The following is a 13,600-nucleotide window of genomic DNA, read 5'->3' on the forward strand; positions in this document are numbered from 1 at the left end:
TGATATACTTTTTTATCCTTTTTTATACCTGACATATTTTGTATTTGACATATTTTTGTATGCATCTGGCCTAGCCTAATTTATCAATTCTATGGCATGTTTTTTTCATACTTAACATCTCTGAAATTGATATACATCTTGTGGTTGATGAAATCTTAAAATTATAATTGACAGTGTTTTTTCTGATTTAGTGATATAAAAAGAAGGGCTGTTTGCATCCTATAATGAAGGGCATCTTAGACTTACTGTAATATAATAATTGATATTAAATAAAGGCTATATGAGTGAATGAATGAATAGCAATCATAGCCCTCCTCAAATCACATTATTATTCCTACTTACAACTTAGCTGTTCTGCATCATAGACATTGTGGCAGGGCAAAAGCTGAGTATTATTCTTTATTTATGCTGGGCTTTCCTAGAGATAATAAACTCGTTCAAATTATTCTTAATCATTTCTTTCTGGACTGAGGTGATCTGTTCCCTATGCTTTTCTTCCAGGTGAAATTGATCTTCATATCCTCTCCAAAGTGCAGGCTCAATACCCAGGAGTTAGTATCAACAATGAAGTTGTTGAACCAACTGCTGAACAAATCACCAAGTACAAAGGTACTTGTAATCCATGGTGCTGTATATCAAATTCTATTCTGAAAGGCGTGTCATCCCAAATGTGTCCCTTCAATCATTAACAACATAGCTGCTGTGGTATGTTCTTTGTAAGCTTATTGAGAGAAGAACCTGATTAATTTGTTTTCTTGGCAGGAATGACTAAACATCTCAGAATATAAATAGTGATTAGAATCCCCCCCCTTTTTTTTAACTGACTCTCCATCCCTCCCCTGGTCATCAACTATTATTTTTGATATTTATTCTTAGAGACAGAGTCATTAATTCATTCAGAGGTATTTAAACAGAATCCCTGCCCTTAAAGAGCTTACGTTTCATTGCTTACAGCAGGAAATCAGGAAACATTTCTTTAAAAAGGGCCATATAGTAAGTATTTTAGACTTAGAGGGCCACATGGTCTCTGTCACAACTAATCAGCTCTGCCACTGAAGCCCAAAAGCAGCCATAGACAATACATACACTAATGAGTGCGGGTATGTTGAAATAAAACTTTATAAATACTAAAATTTGAATTTTATATCATTTTTACCTATCATGAAGTATTATTCTTCTTTTGATTTTGTTCAACCATTTAAAAGTGTAATGGCACAAGATATGAAAGAAGCATGAAATCAGAAAGTAGTGTATATTTTTAGCTTGCAGTCTATTTAAAAATAGGTGGTGGGAAGATATGGCCCATGCCATGGTTTGCTGATTCCTGAGTTACAGAATCATATCACCTGTCTTACATCAATTTTCCATTGATAAAATTCACCAGTTGATTTCCCATTAACACTGAGATAATAGTACCTATGTCTGATCAGGATTCTCATAATTATTTCTTATTGACTCCATTCTTTAATTTCATTTAACACTAGAGGAAAAACTAGGATGAACTCTTTGGTCTTCTGGAGATTTATAAAAAAGAAAAATGTGCTTTATATCTGTTATGTATATAACACTGATTGCATTAAAATTCTAAATGGAAATGGGTTCCGAATTTGCAGTTAAAATTGATGGTGTGCCACCTCTTCTCCGTATTTTAGAGCTTGTAGCCAAGACATCAAACCTCGAGAACATAAAGTTTACTTGGCATAAGGAGACATCATCTGAATATCAAAATAGAATGATGGAGAAAAAAGAACTTCCGAAGTGGGACTTTATTCATATGATTCAGGTAAGAAATATTTATTGTTATATACTCTCAGAAGAAAGATTTTTCAGAAATATTTCAGAGTACCTAATATTTTAACTTTAAAAAGAAAAATGTAAATCTGATTTCTGATTTTACAAGTGACCATTATCTGTCCAAATTGAAGTTAAAGTTGTTGACAATACTAAGAGATTCTCTGTAACATTTAAAAAGCCAGTTTTCTCTCTGCAAAATACCCCCATAGTTACTGATTTTTTTTTTCAATGCTGGCTTAACTTTTGTGGGATTGAAAGTTCATAGATAGTAGAGTGTAACACATCCTAACACAATTCTCCAGTAACTCTAGTGGTCTGGATGGACCAACATCCCAGAGTTTTTCTGAATCCTCTTGCTTTTGCCTTCTTTTGATGACCTGGCTCGTGTGCACATGACAGAAGGGCAGGCTAGATGATTTCTCAGGTCAACAGAGTGTTACTGACATTAGTCAGTCATTACATAGGAATTTATTTCCATGGTCTAGCACTTACAGTGTATTTCTTGGAAAGGGGGAGACAATTCAGTAGGTGGTATGGGGACATACTTCCAGAGGTCACTGACATATCTGGTTAGCATACAGGTGTATAGGCTTTGGGTGTTGGCTACCATTAAAAGATGTGTATATTTTAGAAATACCACGATGAACAACAAGATGCTTTTTGCTTTCTATAGTCCACAAGCACAGTCATCCCAAAGGAGTAAAGTTTTTAAAATCATAGGAAGAAATGACTCCAAGATCAGCATATCCAGGCAATCCTACATCTTTGCTTTCTTAGCAGACAAAATCTTTTACCTATAAGAGAGTGCTTTACATTGCTCAGCAAACCTATGTTTCTCTACTAGACTTACTTTCCCACCTTCTCATACAGCTGGCCCTTGAACAACACAGGTTCAAACTGCGTGGGTCCACTTATATGTGGATTTTTTCAATAATAAATGCTACATGACTGGATGCAGAACTCCAGAAACAGAGAAACTGCGTATAGGGAGGGCCAACTCTATGTTATGCGTGAATATTTGTGAACAGAGTGTTGGTGCTCCTAACCCCTGCCTTGTTCAAGGGTCATCTGTATAACTATTTCATACCTCCCTCTCTCTCCTTATACCTCCTGTAACCCCTCCTCCACCATTCATTTCCAACTGATAACCTCACGTCCTATTCTGTAGCAAAAAGAGGAACCATCAGGTAGAAAATCATCTTTCACTCTCCAAAATTACAAACATAGCTGCACATGTACGCACCATGTCTTTCTTTCCTCTTATTACAAAAGCCTCCCTTTATCAAAAGCCAATCCCTTGGGCTTCCCTGGTGGCACTGTGGTTGAGAGTCCGCCTGCCAATGCAGGGGACACGGGTTCATGCCCTGGTCCGGGAGGATCCCACATGCCGCGGAGCGGCTGGGCCCGTGAGCCATGGCCGCTGAGCCTGCACATCCGGAGCCTGTGCTCCGCAACAGGAGAGGCCGCAACAGTGAGAGGCCCGTGTACCGCAAAAAAAAAAAAAAAAAAAAAAAGCCAAGCCCTCTACATATGCTCTGGATCCCATTCTTATAAAAAAAAATTTTTTTTTAGCATTTAAAAAAATCTGTATTCTACAAACATACCAGTGAATGCTCTAAATAAGGTAATATGACATAAAACAAAATGAAAACTATATGTAAGACTGTTCTCTTTAGTGTATAGAATTCATGGCAGTTGCTGCACTATCTAGCTACTTAAATACATCTATATCTATAACTATATTTATATCTGTATCTATACTTATATATATATATATAATTCTTTATAATGTTGCAGCTTCAGAGATCATTCTCCAGTTTCTCTCAAAAGCTCCACGTCTGTTCTTTCTTTCTTATAGCAACTCTGCTTCCTCTGCTTTACTCCTCTGTCCCTCTCCATCTACTCTGCATTTTTCTGTGCTATTTCTCTGTCTCTCTATTGCTCCTTGCGGTCCTAGCATTCTCATGACATCCTTCAACTTAATATTCATAATCAACTGCAGAGATTCTGTGTCTATTAGATCAAATTTCAGAGCATCTGCTATGACCCACCTCCTCTTTTCAGCCAGGTCATGTCATGGATCGTTAGCCATCTTGTGGATTAGCTGCATCTGGGTGCCTGTCTATGTATGGTCCCTGTGATGAACAGCATGGAGTGACATGATGCTAAATATGGCCTGTGATGCTGCACAAGCCGTGTGCAGCTCCATTGTAGTTCATTCATTTGTGTGAGAGGGGCAGAGCTTAGGTTCTTTTTGCTTTACGCAATAAATTCTATCATGGCATCTACATAAAATATTGAATTCTTGTTTAAGAGAGCTGAAGATGAGACGTAAGAAGTGTCTATGGGGGTAGATTCCAGTGATGTAAGTCCTTAGGGAAAATTTTCTACTGCCAGTGTTTAATTCCCAGCTCTATCTGTGTTGGGTGGAAAGACCTCTCCCTGCACTTCACCAGAGATGGTTCAGTTATTAAAAATGGGTGGGCTTACTTCACTCTGGGTCAGAAAGAGAAAAACAAATACCATATGCTAACACATATATATGGAATCTAAAGAAAAAAAAAAGCTACTGATGAACCTAGTTGCAGGGCAGGAATAAAGAGGTAGATATAGAGAATGGACTTGAGGACATGGGGTGGGAGGGCAAAGCTGGGGAGAAGTGAGAGTAGCATCGACATATATACACTACCATATCTAAAATAGTTAGCTGGTGGGAAGCAGCAGCATAGCACAGGGAGATCGGCTGGATGCTTTGTGACCACCTAGAGGGGTGGGATAGGGAGGATGGGAGGGAGGGGATATGGGGACATATGTATGCATATGGCTGATTTGCTTTGTTGTGCAACAGAAACTAACACGGTATTGTGAAGCAATTATACTCCAATAAAGATTAAAAAAAAAAAAAAAAAAAGGGTGGGCTGACTCCTAGCACCCTGGGACCATGCTTGTAACTTTAGGCTTTATCCAGTCCATTTCCCTAGAGAATCTGTCAACATCAAAGCCTGTCACATTTTCCATGATTTTAGAAAAAGCATCTGTGAGCCTACAGTGAAGCTAGTGCAAAGGGCTTAATTTTTTTTTTTTTTTTTTTTTTGCGGTACGTGGGCCTCTCACTGTTGTGGCCTCTCCCGTTGCGGAGCACAGGCTCCGGACGAGCAGGCTCAGCGGCCATGGCTCACGGGCCCAGCCGCTCCGCGGCATGTGGGATCTTCCCGGACCGGGGCACGAACCCGTGTCCCCTGCATTGGCAGGCGGACTCTCAACCACTGCGCCACCAGGGAAGCCCAAAGGGCTTAATTTTAAAGCAACGCTCCATGAAATGGAATGTTTTTACGGTGCCAGCACCATTTTTGTCCAGAACTACTAAAACTCACAAAATATAGAGTGAGCATTAGAATTCAGTGCCCCCATGTGGAATGCAGACTATCTCAAGCTATAAATGTCTGTGTTAATGAAGCCAAAAAGAGTAAAGTTTAAGCTGTTTGACTCTAGTTGAGTAAATACCATAGTTTCCCCTCTCCCCAAATATTTTCTCACACTATTATTCTATCTCTATATATAACATCTTTAATTTTTAAATTTCTTAAGTGTTTTGTTGAATAAAAATCCACTCAACTTGAACCTCAAACCTTCTAGTGAGTATTTAGTCCAAGCAACAAAGACATTGGCATAGAAAAGCATCTTCTTTCTCTCTTCCTTCATTTCTAGGTGCTGTATTATGTAAAAGACATCCCAGCCACCCTGAAATTCTTCCATAGTCTCTTAGCTACCAGTGCTAAGATTCTCATTACTCTTGTGTCCGGTAAGTTATTTTCCTTCAGCCTGAATTTTAAAACAGTGATAGCATATGGATGCATGTGTTTGAAGGCAGCTGGTATATTTCATCTTCATTATGAAATTCTTGATTTGGCTTCTGATCAGAATCAATTAATTAACACAGTATTAGGAAAGTCCTTCACAACAGCTTTCAATTTAGGAGTTCCAGTGGAATTAAATGTCTGTTTACTTCTTTCTCTCGGGAAAATATATCCTTGTTGTCTCTATATAAAAAATATTTATTTAACATACAGCAAATACAACAGATAGGAATGTTTTTAATGAGACTAAAAATAGTAAATATTTCTGTTTACCTCCTTTTTGTCTCTTGAATGTCTCTTTCTCTTCTGTGATGTTTATTAATAAATATCAATAAAATAAAGGTTTAAATATTTGGGACACTATCATATTTGATTAATTTGCATTTCTAGAGCCATTATCAATGTTGTTCATTTAGGTTTTCTCAAATAAGTATCAAAAATGGTCCACTTGTTTTGTTTTGTATTGTCATGTTATTTTCCAAAGAAGGCATTTGATCATGTCATGTTGTTTCCAATGATACAGTAAGTACTACACAGAGAACATAAGTAAACAGATTAGCAAATGAAACACTGACGTTGTTGCATTCATTAATTCATTACTTCTTTCATTCAGGAGTCTTTGTGGATTGTCCACACAGTGCTAGGCAGGTTCACTCCACATACACAGCAGCCTCTATCTTCTTAAGCTTATACCAGACCCCGTACTCAGAAACCATATGTCGGATAATTCATTTATTCTTTTTTTTCTTTATAAATTTATTTATTTTTGGCTGCATTGGGTCTTTGTTGCTGGCCGTGGGCTTTCTCTAATTGCTACAAGCGGGGGCTACTCTTCACTGTGGTGCGCGGGCTTCAGTAGTTGTGGCGCCAGAGCTCAGTAGTTGTGGCTCACGGGCTCTAGGGCGCAGGCTCAATAGTTGTGGTGCATGGGCTTAGTTGCTCCCCAGCATGTGGGATCTTCCCGGACCAGGGCTCAAACCCGTGTCCCCTGCACTGGCAGGCGGATTCTCAACCACTGTGCCACCAGGGAAGTCCCCATGTATTCTTAAATATGAGGAATGGCTTTAAGGATGGCAAACATAGCTGTTGCCTATAATCCTGGGTTTGAACTCATGTGGGAGTTTGGCAAATGAGAGTTCCTGTACACAACCTCTTCTCTAAGGGAACATTTGATATACTATTTTTATCTCAGGTTAGTTAAAAATACTCATTTGTGTGGGAGAGTTCTATCTTACCATTTAGAAGGGCTTCTGTAAACTGGATGTTTCCCACCAACCTCTCTCTAAATTAGGACATTTGGGTAAAGCACTTTGTACTGCATTTAGGAATACAGAAGTAAATTTAGTTATCAACACTGAGGGCAGCCTATTCTTGATAAACTGTATCAATAATAAAGAAACAGTGTTGCAGACAGAAATAGCAATTCATCCAATAGTCATATATGTTTGATTTTAGGATATATTTCATATCAAATGCAGATCTACTGTTATATATATTTGGTTTATGCTTAAATATTTTCAGAAGTCAAGTATTTGAGTGTCAGAAGGCAGCTCTCTATGAGTATATGCCTACCAATAAGAAAAAGCCAGCCTAAGGTTTAGAAAGTGGCATGAGCAGTCTACAAGCAACTGAGAATGGACTAAGTGCCCTTATGGATACAGTATTCTGCTGGCTACATCATGAATACGTTAATAGAATCCATGGTTTATTGGCATCAGGATATGTGCAAACCAAAACAGGCCCAGTGAAATGCAGGATGATACATAAAATCAAGAATGCTGAGGCACTTCCTAGCTGTGTGAACTTGGTTTGTGAGTCTTAGTTCATGCAAGGACTATTTCCAGATAATCATACCTACATAATACGGCATCTATGCATACATGTAGTTCCCATGTACTATGTCTATACACATTCATGGGGGAAAAATCAAAGAAAGGGAGTAAAAGCTCAAAAACCAGTTAGCTTTCATAAAAGGTATTTTGAGTCAAAACTTATTCATCCTGTAGTTTGACGGTGGAGATGTTTTACTAACTTTTTCAGCACACAGCTTACAATTTTTCATTACTGCACACAGCGTGGGAGGCAGGTATCCCAAAGAGGAAAACACTGGTAACACACAACCCTCTTAACTCCCGGGCTCTTCCTAAAATACCAGCTCCTTACTTCCCCCTTCTAGCCCTCGTATTTGTTACCTAGAGCAGTGTAACTCCCTTTTGCTCTGCCTCTCTGACCTAGATAAACCTGTGCACCTATAAATCCATCTTAACAACAGTGTATTTCTCTGAGATAAATTCTGTTGGCCCCTCGGTGTATGGAAGTGCCTATGGTCTTCTTTTTAAAAAATAGCAAGAACTGCTTTGTCACATTAATAAAGCCGATACAAATATATGGGTCAACTTTCAGGAAAATAGAGCATAGTCAATTTCTAACAGTGAAAACAAAGTTAATCACAAGAACTTTCTAATAAGATTTGTTTTATATCGTTGTCAATTAACATGTATAGAATTGATCCACATTTGTATTAGTCACTTTTTCATTTGATGATATCACTGCAAATCCCTATCTGCCAGACCAGTCTGTAGATAGCAGACAAGTTTGGGTAAGCTCCCCAGGTCATCTGAGGTGCCTGATCAACTTCCTACCTTACCGCTGTAGAAAAACCATTACCCTAAACTACCTTCTCAGCCCCAACTTGAAACCCCATTCTTCATACTTGCCCAATGAAAACATTCCTTAAACTTGAATATTACCCTAAAACTTGAAACACCTACACCAAAATGGTTCACACTAGGCTCTGTTTATATCACATGTGTTGCAGTGACTTTCTAAATGGAATTTGCTTCATAATTACCCAGAAGTGAAGAAGCCTGTTTGTGTATTTCCTTTCTTTGGGGGCAATATTCTCATCCATAGACTCACTGCAATACAGCAAACTGAGTACTCGATGCCAACAGAGTCAGACAAGCCTAGAACTAGTCACTAAATTAAATTTCTAAGAACACTCATCAAGCCAGTATCACACCTAAGCACATAATGGTATGTCTGGATTAACATCTTGCTCTAAAAGGTCATCTTAAATATGCCCCACAGCTAAGGCTTCTGCCTGTCCATCTGAGTCAGACACTGACCTGTTACTGAACTGATGTGTTCTCTCTGTGAATAAACTGAATTACTCAGTTATTTGAGCACCATAGGGACATCCATTTTTTGCAATTTATTAGATTCTAAGATAATGAAATATGGGGTCAGTTTCTAGATTTAATTATGCAGGGCACCTAGCTTGGTTAAGGTGACAGGTGTATTCAGCATATTCAAACACAGCCTACACTCTTGGTCCCAAGTTGACGGCATAGGATAGTCGTGTAAATTGGTTCACTCAGCTTTTATTGAGCTCCTCTAGTTGGTCACTGCTAGGCTCTGGGGTTGCAAAGATGACTGTTACTCCTCTGCCTTTGAAAGGTTCCTAATCTAATGGAGGATTCAGACATGTACATACTTTCAAAAAGGTGCTAATTTCTGATCAGAGGCAGAGAGGGAGTTTAAGGCGAGTTCCTGGAGAGCAGGAGGCTCTGCCTCTTATCTCTAGTCCCAGATCTTTGCAAAACCCTTGGCAACTAGAAGAAGACACCCAGTGAATGTGTTTGAATTGAACTGAATAATTGTTTATTATTTCTGCCTTATACTATCCCAACTACAACTAGTTCTGAATGTCCATTCAAAAAAAAGATACCATGTTTTAGCTAACATGATAGACATGGAATCAGAGAATACAGAAAGTTCTGGAGATCTGGATGGATTTAATAAACAAGAATAAAAGACTCAATAAAGAAGATACACATATTCACACACACACAGTGCACACTGAAATAGGCAGAACAGAGGCTTTCCTCTGGTTCTTAAGTATCCATTAAAGAGTTAGCCCAGCTCAGTAAATATTTATTTATTTATAACAAACAGAAGTTCCTGATTATAATGATAAAAGATTTGATTTGGGGATGAAAAAGAAGAGAAATAAGAAGAGGTGGATTTGTAAAATGAGGAGTATCCCACACTAAAATAATGTTAGTGGCATGTTTTTCTGCAAATGTAGTAGCCAGGCATTCATTGAGAGAGTTGCTAATTAAAATGCAATTTATCTGGTTACAGGAGATTAGCCAGGAGATCAGTGACATTTTCTGTCTTGCCCTCTCCTTATCTAAGGAAGGAGGCAAATCATGGTGTGTTATTTTTAATACAGGGGGTGGGGTGAGGGACCTGGTTTATATCATGTTGAAAACAAAAGTAACACCATATGTTGTGCCCACCGAGAGCCGTTATGATAATGTATCAGTCAGAAAGTTTCTAGTTGCTCAGCTCAGAAATGGCACTAAGTCACAGAACACTGACACCAGCAAATTCTCTGCAATTAGTGTTTGGTTCTTTTTTCTCTGCCAGGGTGAAAAAAAAATAATAATAATGATAACAGAGCCTTTCCTCAACCACTGAAATATTTATTTTCTTGTAGTCTTGTTTGCAGGCAAATTCTTATTTAGGCAGTCACTGTCTTTGGAATGAAAGATTTTTGTAGTACATGCTCATGACCCTCATTTTTTTTTCACTGAACTCAGGTTTTATTTTTTTCTGCTTCATTCCAATTCCACCTTCTTCTAGAGCTTATCCTGTAGTTATCGTTTCCTCTTCTGAAATGTTAGTGGAACATCAATTATCTAGGCTATTTATTATTTACCATTTTCTGCCTTGGTTATTCTCTTTTGTTGAGTTAAATCAGGAGACTTTAGCCAAGCCCATGGATGAGGCCAATGTCCTATAATTATATGCAGAATTGTGTGGCTATATAGTGTTTGTATACTTTTCTGGAGAGTCCGATTACTTTCATTACATCATAAAGGAGCTTTCGGAACCAAAAAAGTTCATGCCTTTGAAATCTTAACTTTTAATCCTGGAAACTCATGGAGTTGTAAGTTCTCTCTTATATTGCTTTGGCCAAGTCCAACTTAATTTCCTAACACTTCAGCAGTGTTTACTATGTGCCAGTCATGGTTCTAAGTGCCTTACTTTATTAACTTGGTGAATCCTTGGAACAATCTTATGAAGATATTCTATTATTATCCCTGATTTATAGATGACAAAACTAAGACACAGGTTCATACAGCTAGTAAGAGGAAAAGCTAGGCTTCACACTCAGAAAGTCACACTTTAGAGACCACTCTTAATTGCTGCACATATCCGCTATCTCTGTAACAGCCCACTATTAGATGCGTATATTAGAAAGTCCATAAATAGCTGTTCTTTTGTTTTGATCTATTAGCATTATTACAGATTTCTGAAAGCAAATTTGTTTTTTTTTACATTCTCAAGATTACAACCAGTAGAAATACATTATCAAAGTAATTCCATATAATATTCATTTATTTTGTAAGTACTTATTACACATCTGCCATGTGCTTACCATTGAGCAATGATTCACTTCAATTATCTCATTTAATACTTGCAGTTGCATTTGAGGTAAGTACGGTTATTTCTATCTTACAGATGAGAAAACTGAGGTTCTGAGAGACTAAATACCAAACCTCATCTCATTCATGAAGTGTCAGAACAGTCCAACCTATCTCTCCCACAGATGCTGCATCTCTTAGCTTCTACACTGGGCCAGGTTTTCAATTAAATACAACATACACTGCTAATATATCTTCTAAAGCTGGAGACAAAATTTTTAGGACTCAACCTAGCTGTTGCAGTCCAAGGCAGCATCCTGTAATTGTACAGACATGAGAGGCTACCCCGTCTTTGGTTTGGGTAAACTATCATTGTATTTGCTGCGCTCTTTCTTTCTGTTTCAATTTTTACTCTTAGACCCTTTCCTCTGAACCAGACTAACATAAACAACTGCCTTCCTCCTATCACCACCTGAATGTCCAACGGGGATCTCAACCTTATCCAAAACCAGATGCCTGATAACACATTTAAAAAGGTTCCTCCCTCGTTCTTCCCATTTCCAATAATGGCAATTTTCTCTTTTCAGATGCTTGGGCCAAAATGACTGGGGTCATCACTGATTCTTTTCTTTCTTTCACTATCCAAATTATTATTGTTAACAATATCCAAATCATTAGCAAATGGCACTGGATCTAGGAGTGTAATAGATAAAAAATTCAACCACTTCTCATAACTTCCAATCTTGCTGGTGCAACGTAACATCATCTAGCACCCAGATTAGTGCGGTAGCTTTCTTACTGTTCTTCCTGCTCTGTTCTTATGCCCCCATAGTCTATTCTCAATAGAGAATAGTCCATCTGTGTGGCCAGAGTGACCTTATGAAAATGCAAATCAGGTTAAGTCACTCTAATATTGTGTTGTCCAACATGGAAGCCACAGTTGGCTACTGATAGTGAAATGAATTGAAGTAACTGAAGTAACTGAAATGAAATGAAGATGAAGTAACACTTAAAATTCACTCCCTTAGTCACACTAGCCACAGTTTCCATGTTCTATAACCATAAAGTGGTTAGTGGCTACGATACTGGACAATGCAAATATGGAACATGTCCAAGAGTCCGGAAAGTTCTATTAGACCACACTACAATGGCTTCTCATCTTTTTCCATATGATTTAGCACCCAGTCTACTCCTCACCATCACCCATACAACCTCCTCTCCTTCCACGTTCCCCTCTGTTCACTCAATTCCAATCTCACTGGCTTCCTGGCTAGTTCTTAACATGCCAAGCCTGTTCCTGCTTCAGGTCCTTTGCAGTTACTCTTCTCTCTACCTGGAGTAATCTTCCCTCTGATATCTGTGTGGATTGCTGTCATGTCTCTGCTCAAATGTCACATTATTAGAGAGACTATCTGCGACCACCTGATATAAAACAGCAACCCATTCAACTCTTTGATCCCCTTTATTCCTTGCTCTGATTTGTTTTTCATTAGAACTCGCACCATCTGATATATGATTTATTTACTTATTTATTTAACTTTCTCTCCTCCCACCCCCTTCACTCCTTGAACTGAGCTATACACAAAGGCAAGAATTTCTTTTTTTAAACTGACTGCTCTATTCCAAGCATCTAGTGTACTATTTGGCAGAGTAGGTAAAGGAAAAGAAGAATCGCTGAAAGCATGAATTTTGTTCTGTTGCACAGGAACCAGTGGCTGGGACAAGCTATGGAAAAAGTATGGATCTCACTTACCCCGGGATGACCCCTGCCAGTATATCACGTCATCTGACCTCATGCAGATGCTGGACAAGTTGGGGATTAAGTATGAGTGTTATGACTATCTGTCCACCATGGACATATCTGACTGTTTTATTGATGGCAATGAAAATGGAGACCTGCTTTGGGATTTTTTGACAGAAACCTTCAACTTTAGTACAACAGCACCACCTGATCTCAAAGCAGAAATTATGAAAGATCTGCAAGAGCCTGAATTCAGTGTAAAGAAAGAGGGAAAGGTTCTTTTCAATAACAGTCTGAGTTTCATAGTGGTTGAGGCATAAATATCCACCATGAGAATGTATTCAAAAACTATAGTTTGAACAATTTTGATCATTCGCTTATTTGTGTATTAAAATTATAACTATATCTCATAACATAAACAGAGCATTTTCTCTGATATGTAAAATCTAGAAAATCCCAAGATATTCTTGGACTTCCATGTGGAATCATATATGACACTGCTGGTCTTATCCCATCCCTTCTATCGGTAAAGAGGCTACATGCTGTCTACATACCACATAATCTGGAAAAATGAGACAACTAAGTTTCACGGGCTTATTGACAATAAAATCCTTTCCATTTGTTGATTATAATGGAATTTCCTGGAATACTAATAAAAATATGTGCTATGGATTTTTAAAATACTAGTAAAGTTTTTTGATACCTTGGACATTAAGAAAACATATGTTTATTGATTTTTCCCCTTCTGTGAAGAAGTATTTCTCTATGTGCAT

At 38.1% G+C, this 13,600-nt stretch overlaps 1 protein-coding gene across 1 annotated transcript in view; it reads left to right on the forward strand.

Moving 5' to 3' along the window:
* Positions 1-13,162, forward strand: part of HNMT (histamine N-methyltransferase) — a 35,937-nt gene extending 22,775 nt beyond the window's left edge. The window contains exons 3-6 of the mRNA XM_060106814.1: positions 502-609; positions 1,653-1,783; positions 5,503-5,596; positions 12,792-13,162. Of these exons, the coding sequence (XP_059962797.1) occupies positions 502-609; positions 1,653-1,783; positions 5,503-5,596; positions 12,792-13,147 (689 nt within the window). The 3' untranslated portion in view covers positions 13,148-13,162. The remainder of the gene's footprint in view (positions 1-501; positions 610-1,652; positions 1,784-5,502; positions 5,597-12,791) is intronic.
* Positions 13,163-13,600: the final 438 nt, after the last annotated feature.

The sequence above is a fragment of the Mesoplodon densirostris genome, chromosome 8 (genome assembly GCF_025265405.1).
Source record: "Mesoplodon densirostris isolate mMesDen1 chromosome 8, mMesDen1 primary haplotype, whole genome shotgun sequence".
Taxonomy (NCBI): domain Eukaryota; kingdom Metazoa; phylum Chordata; class Mammalia; order Artiodactyla; family Ziphiidae; genus Mesoplodon; species Mesoplodon densirostris.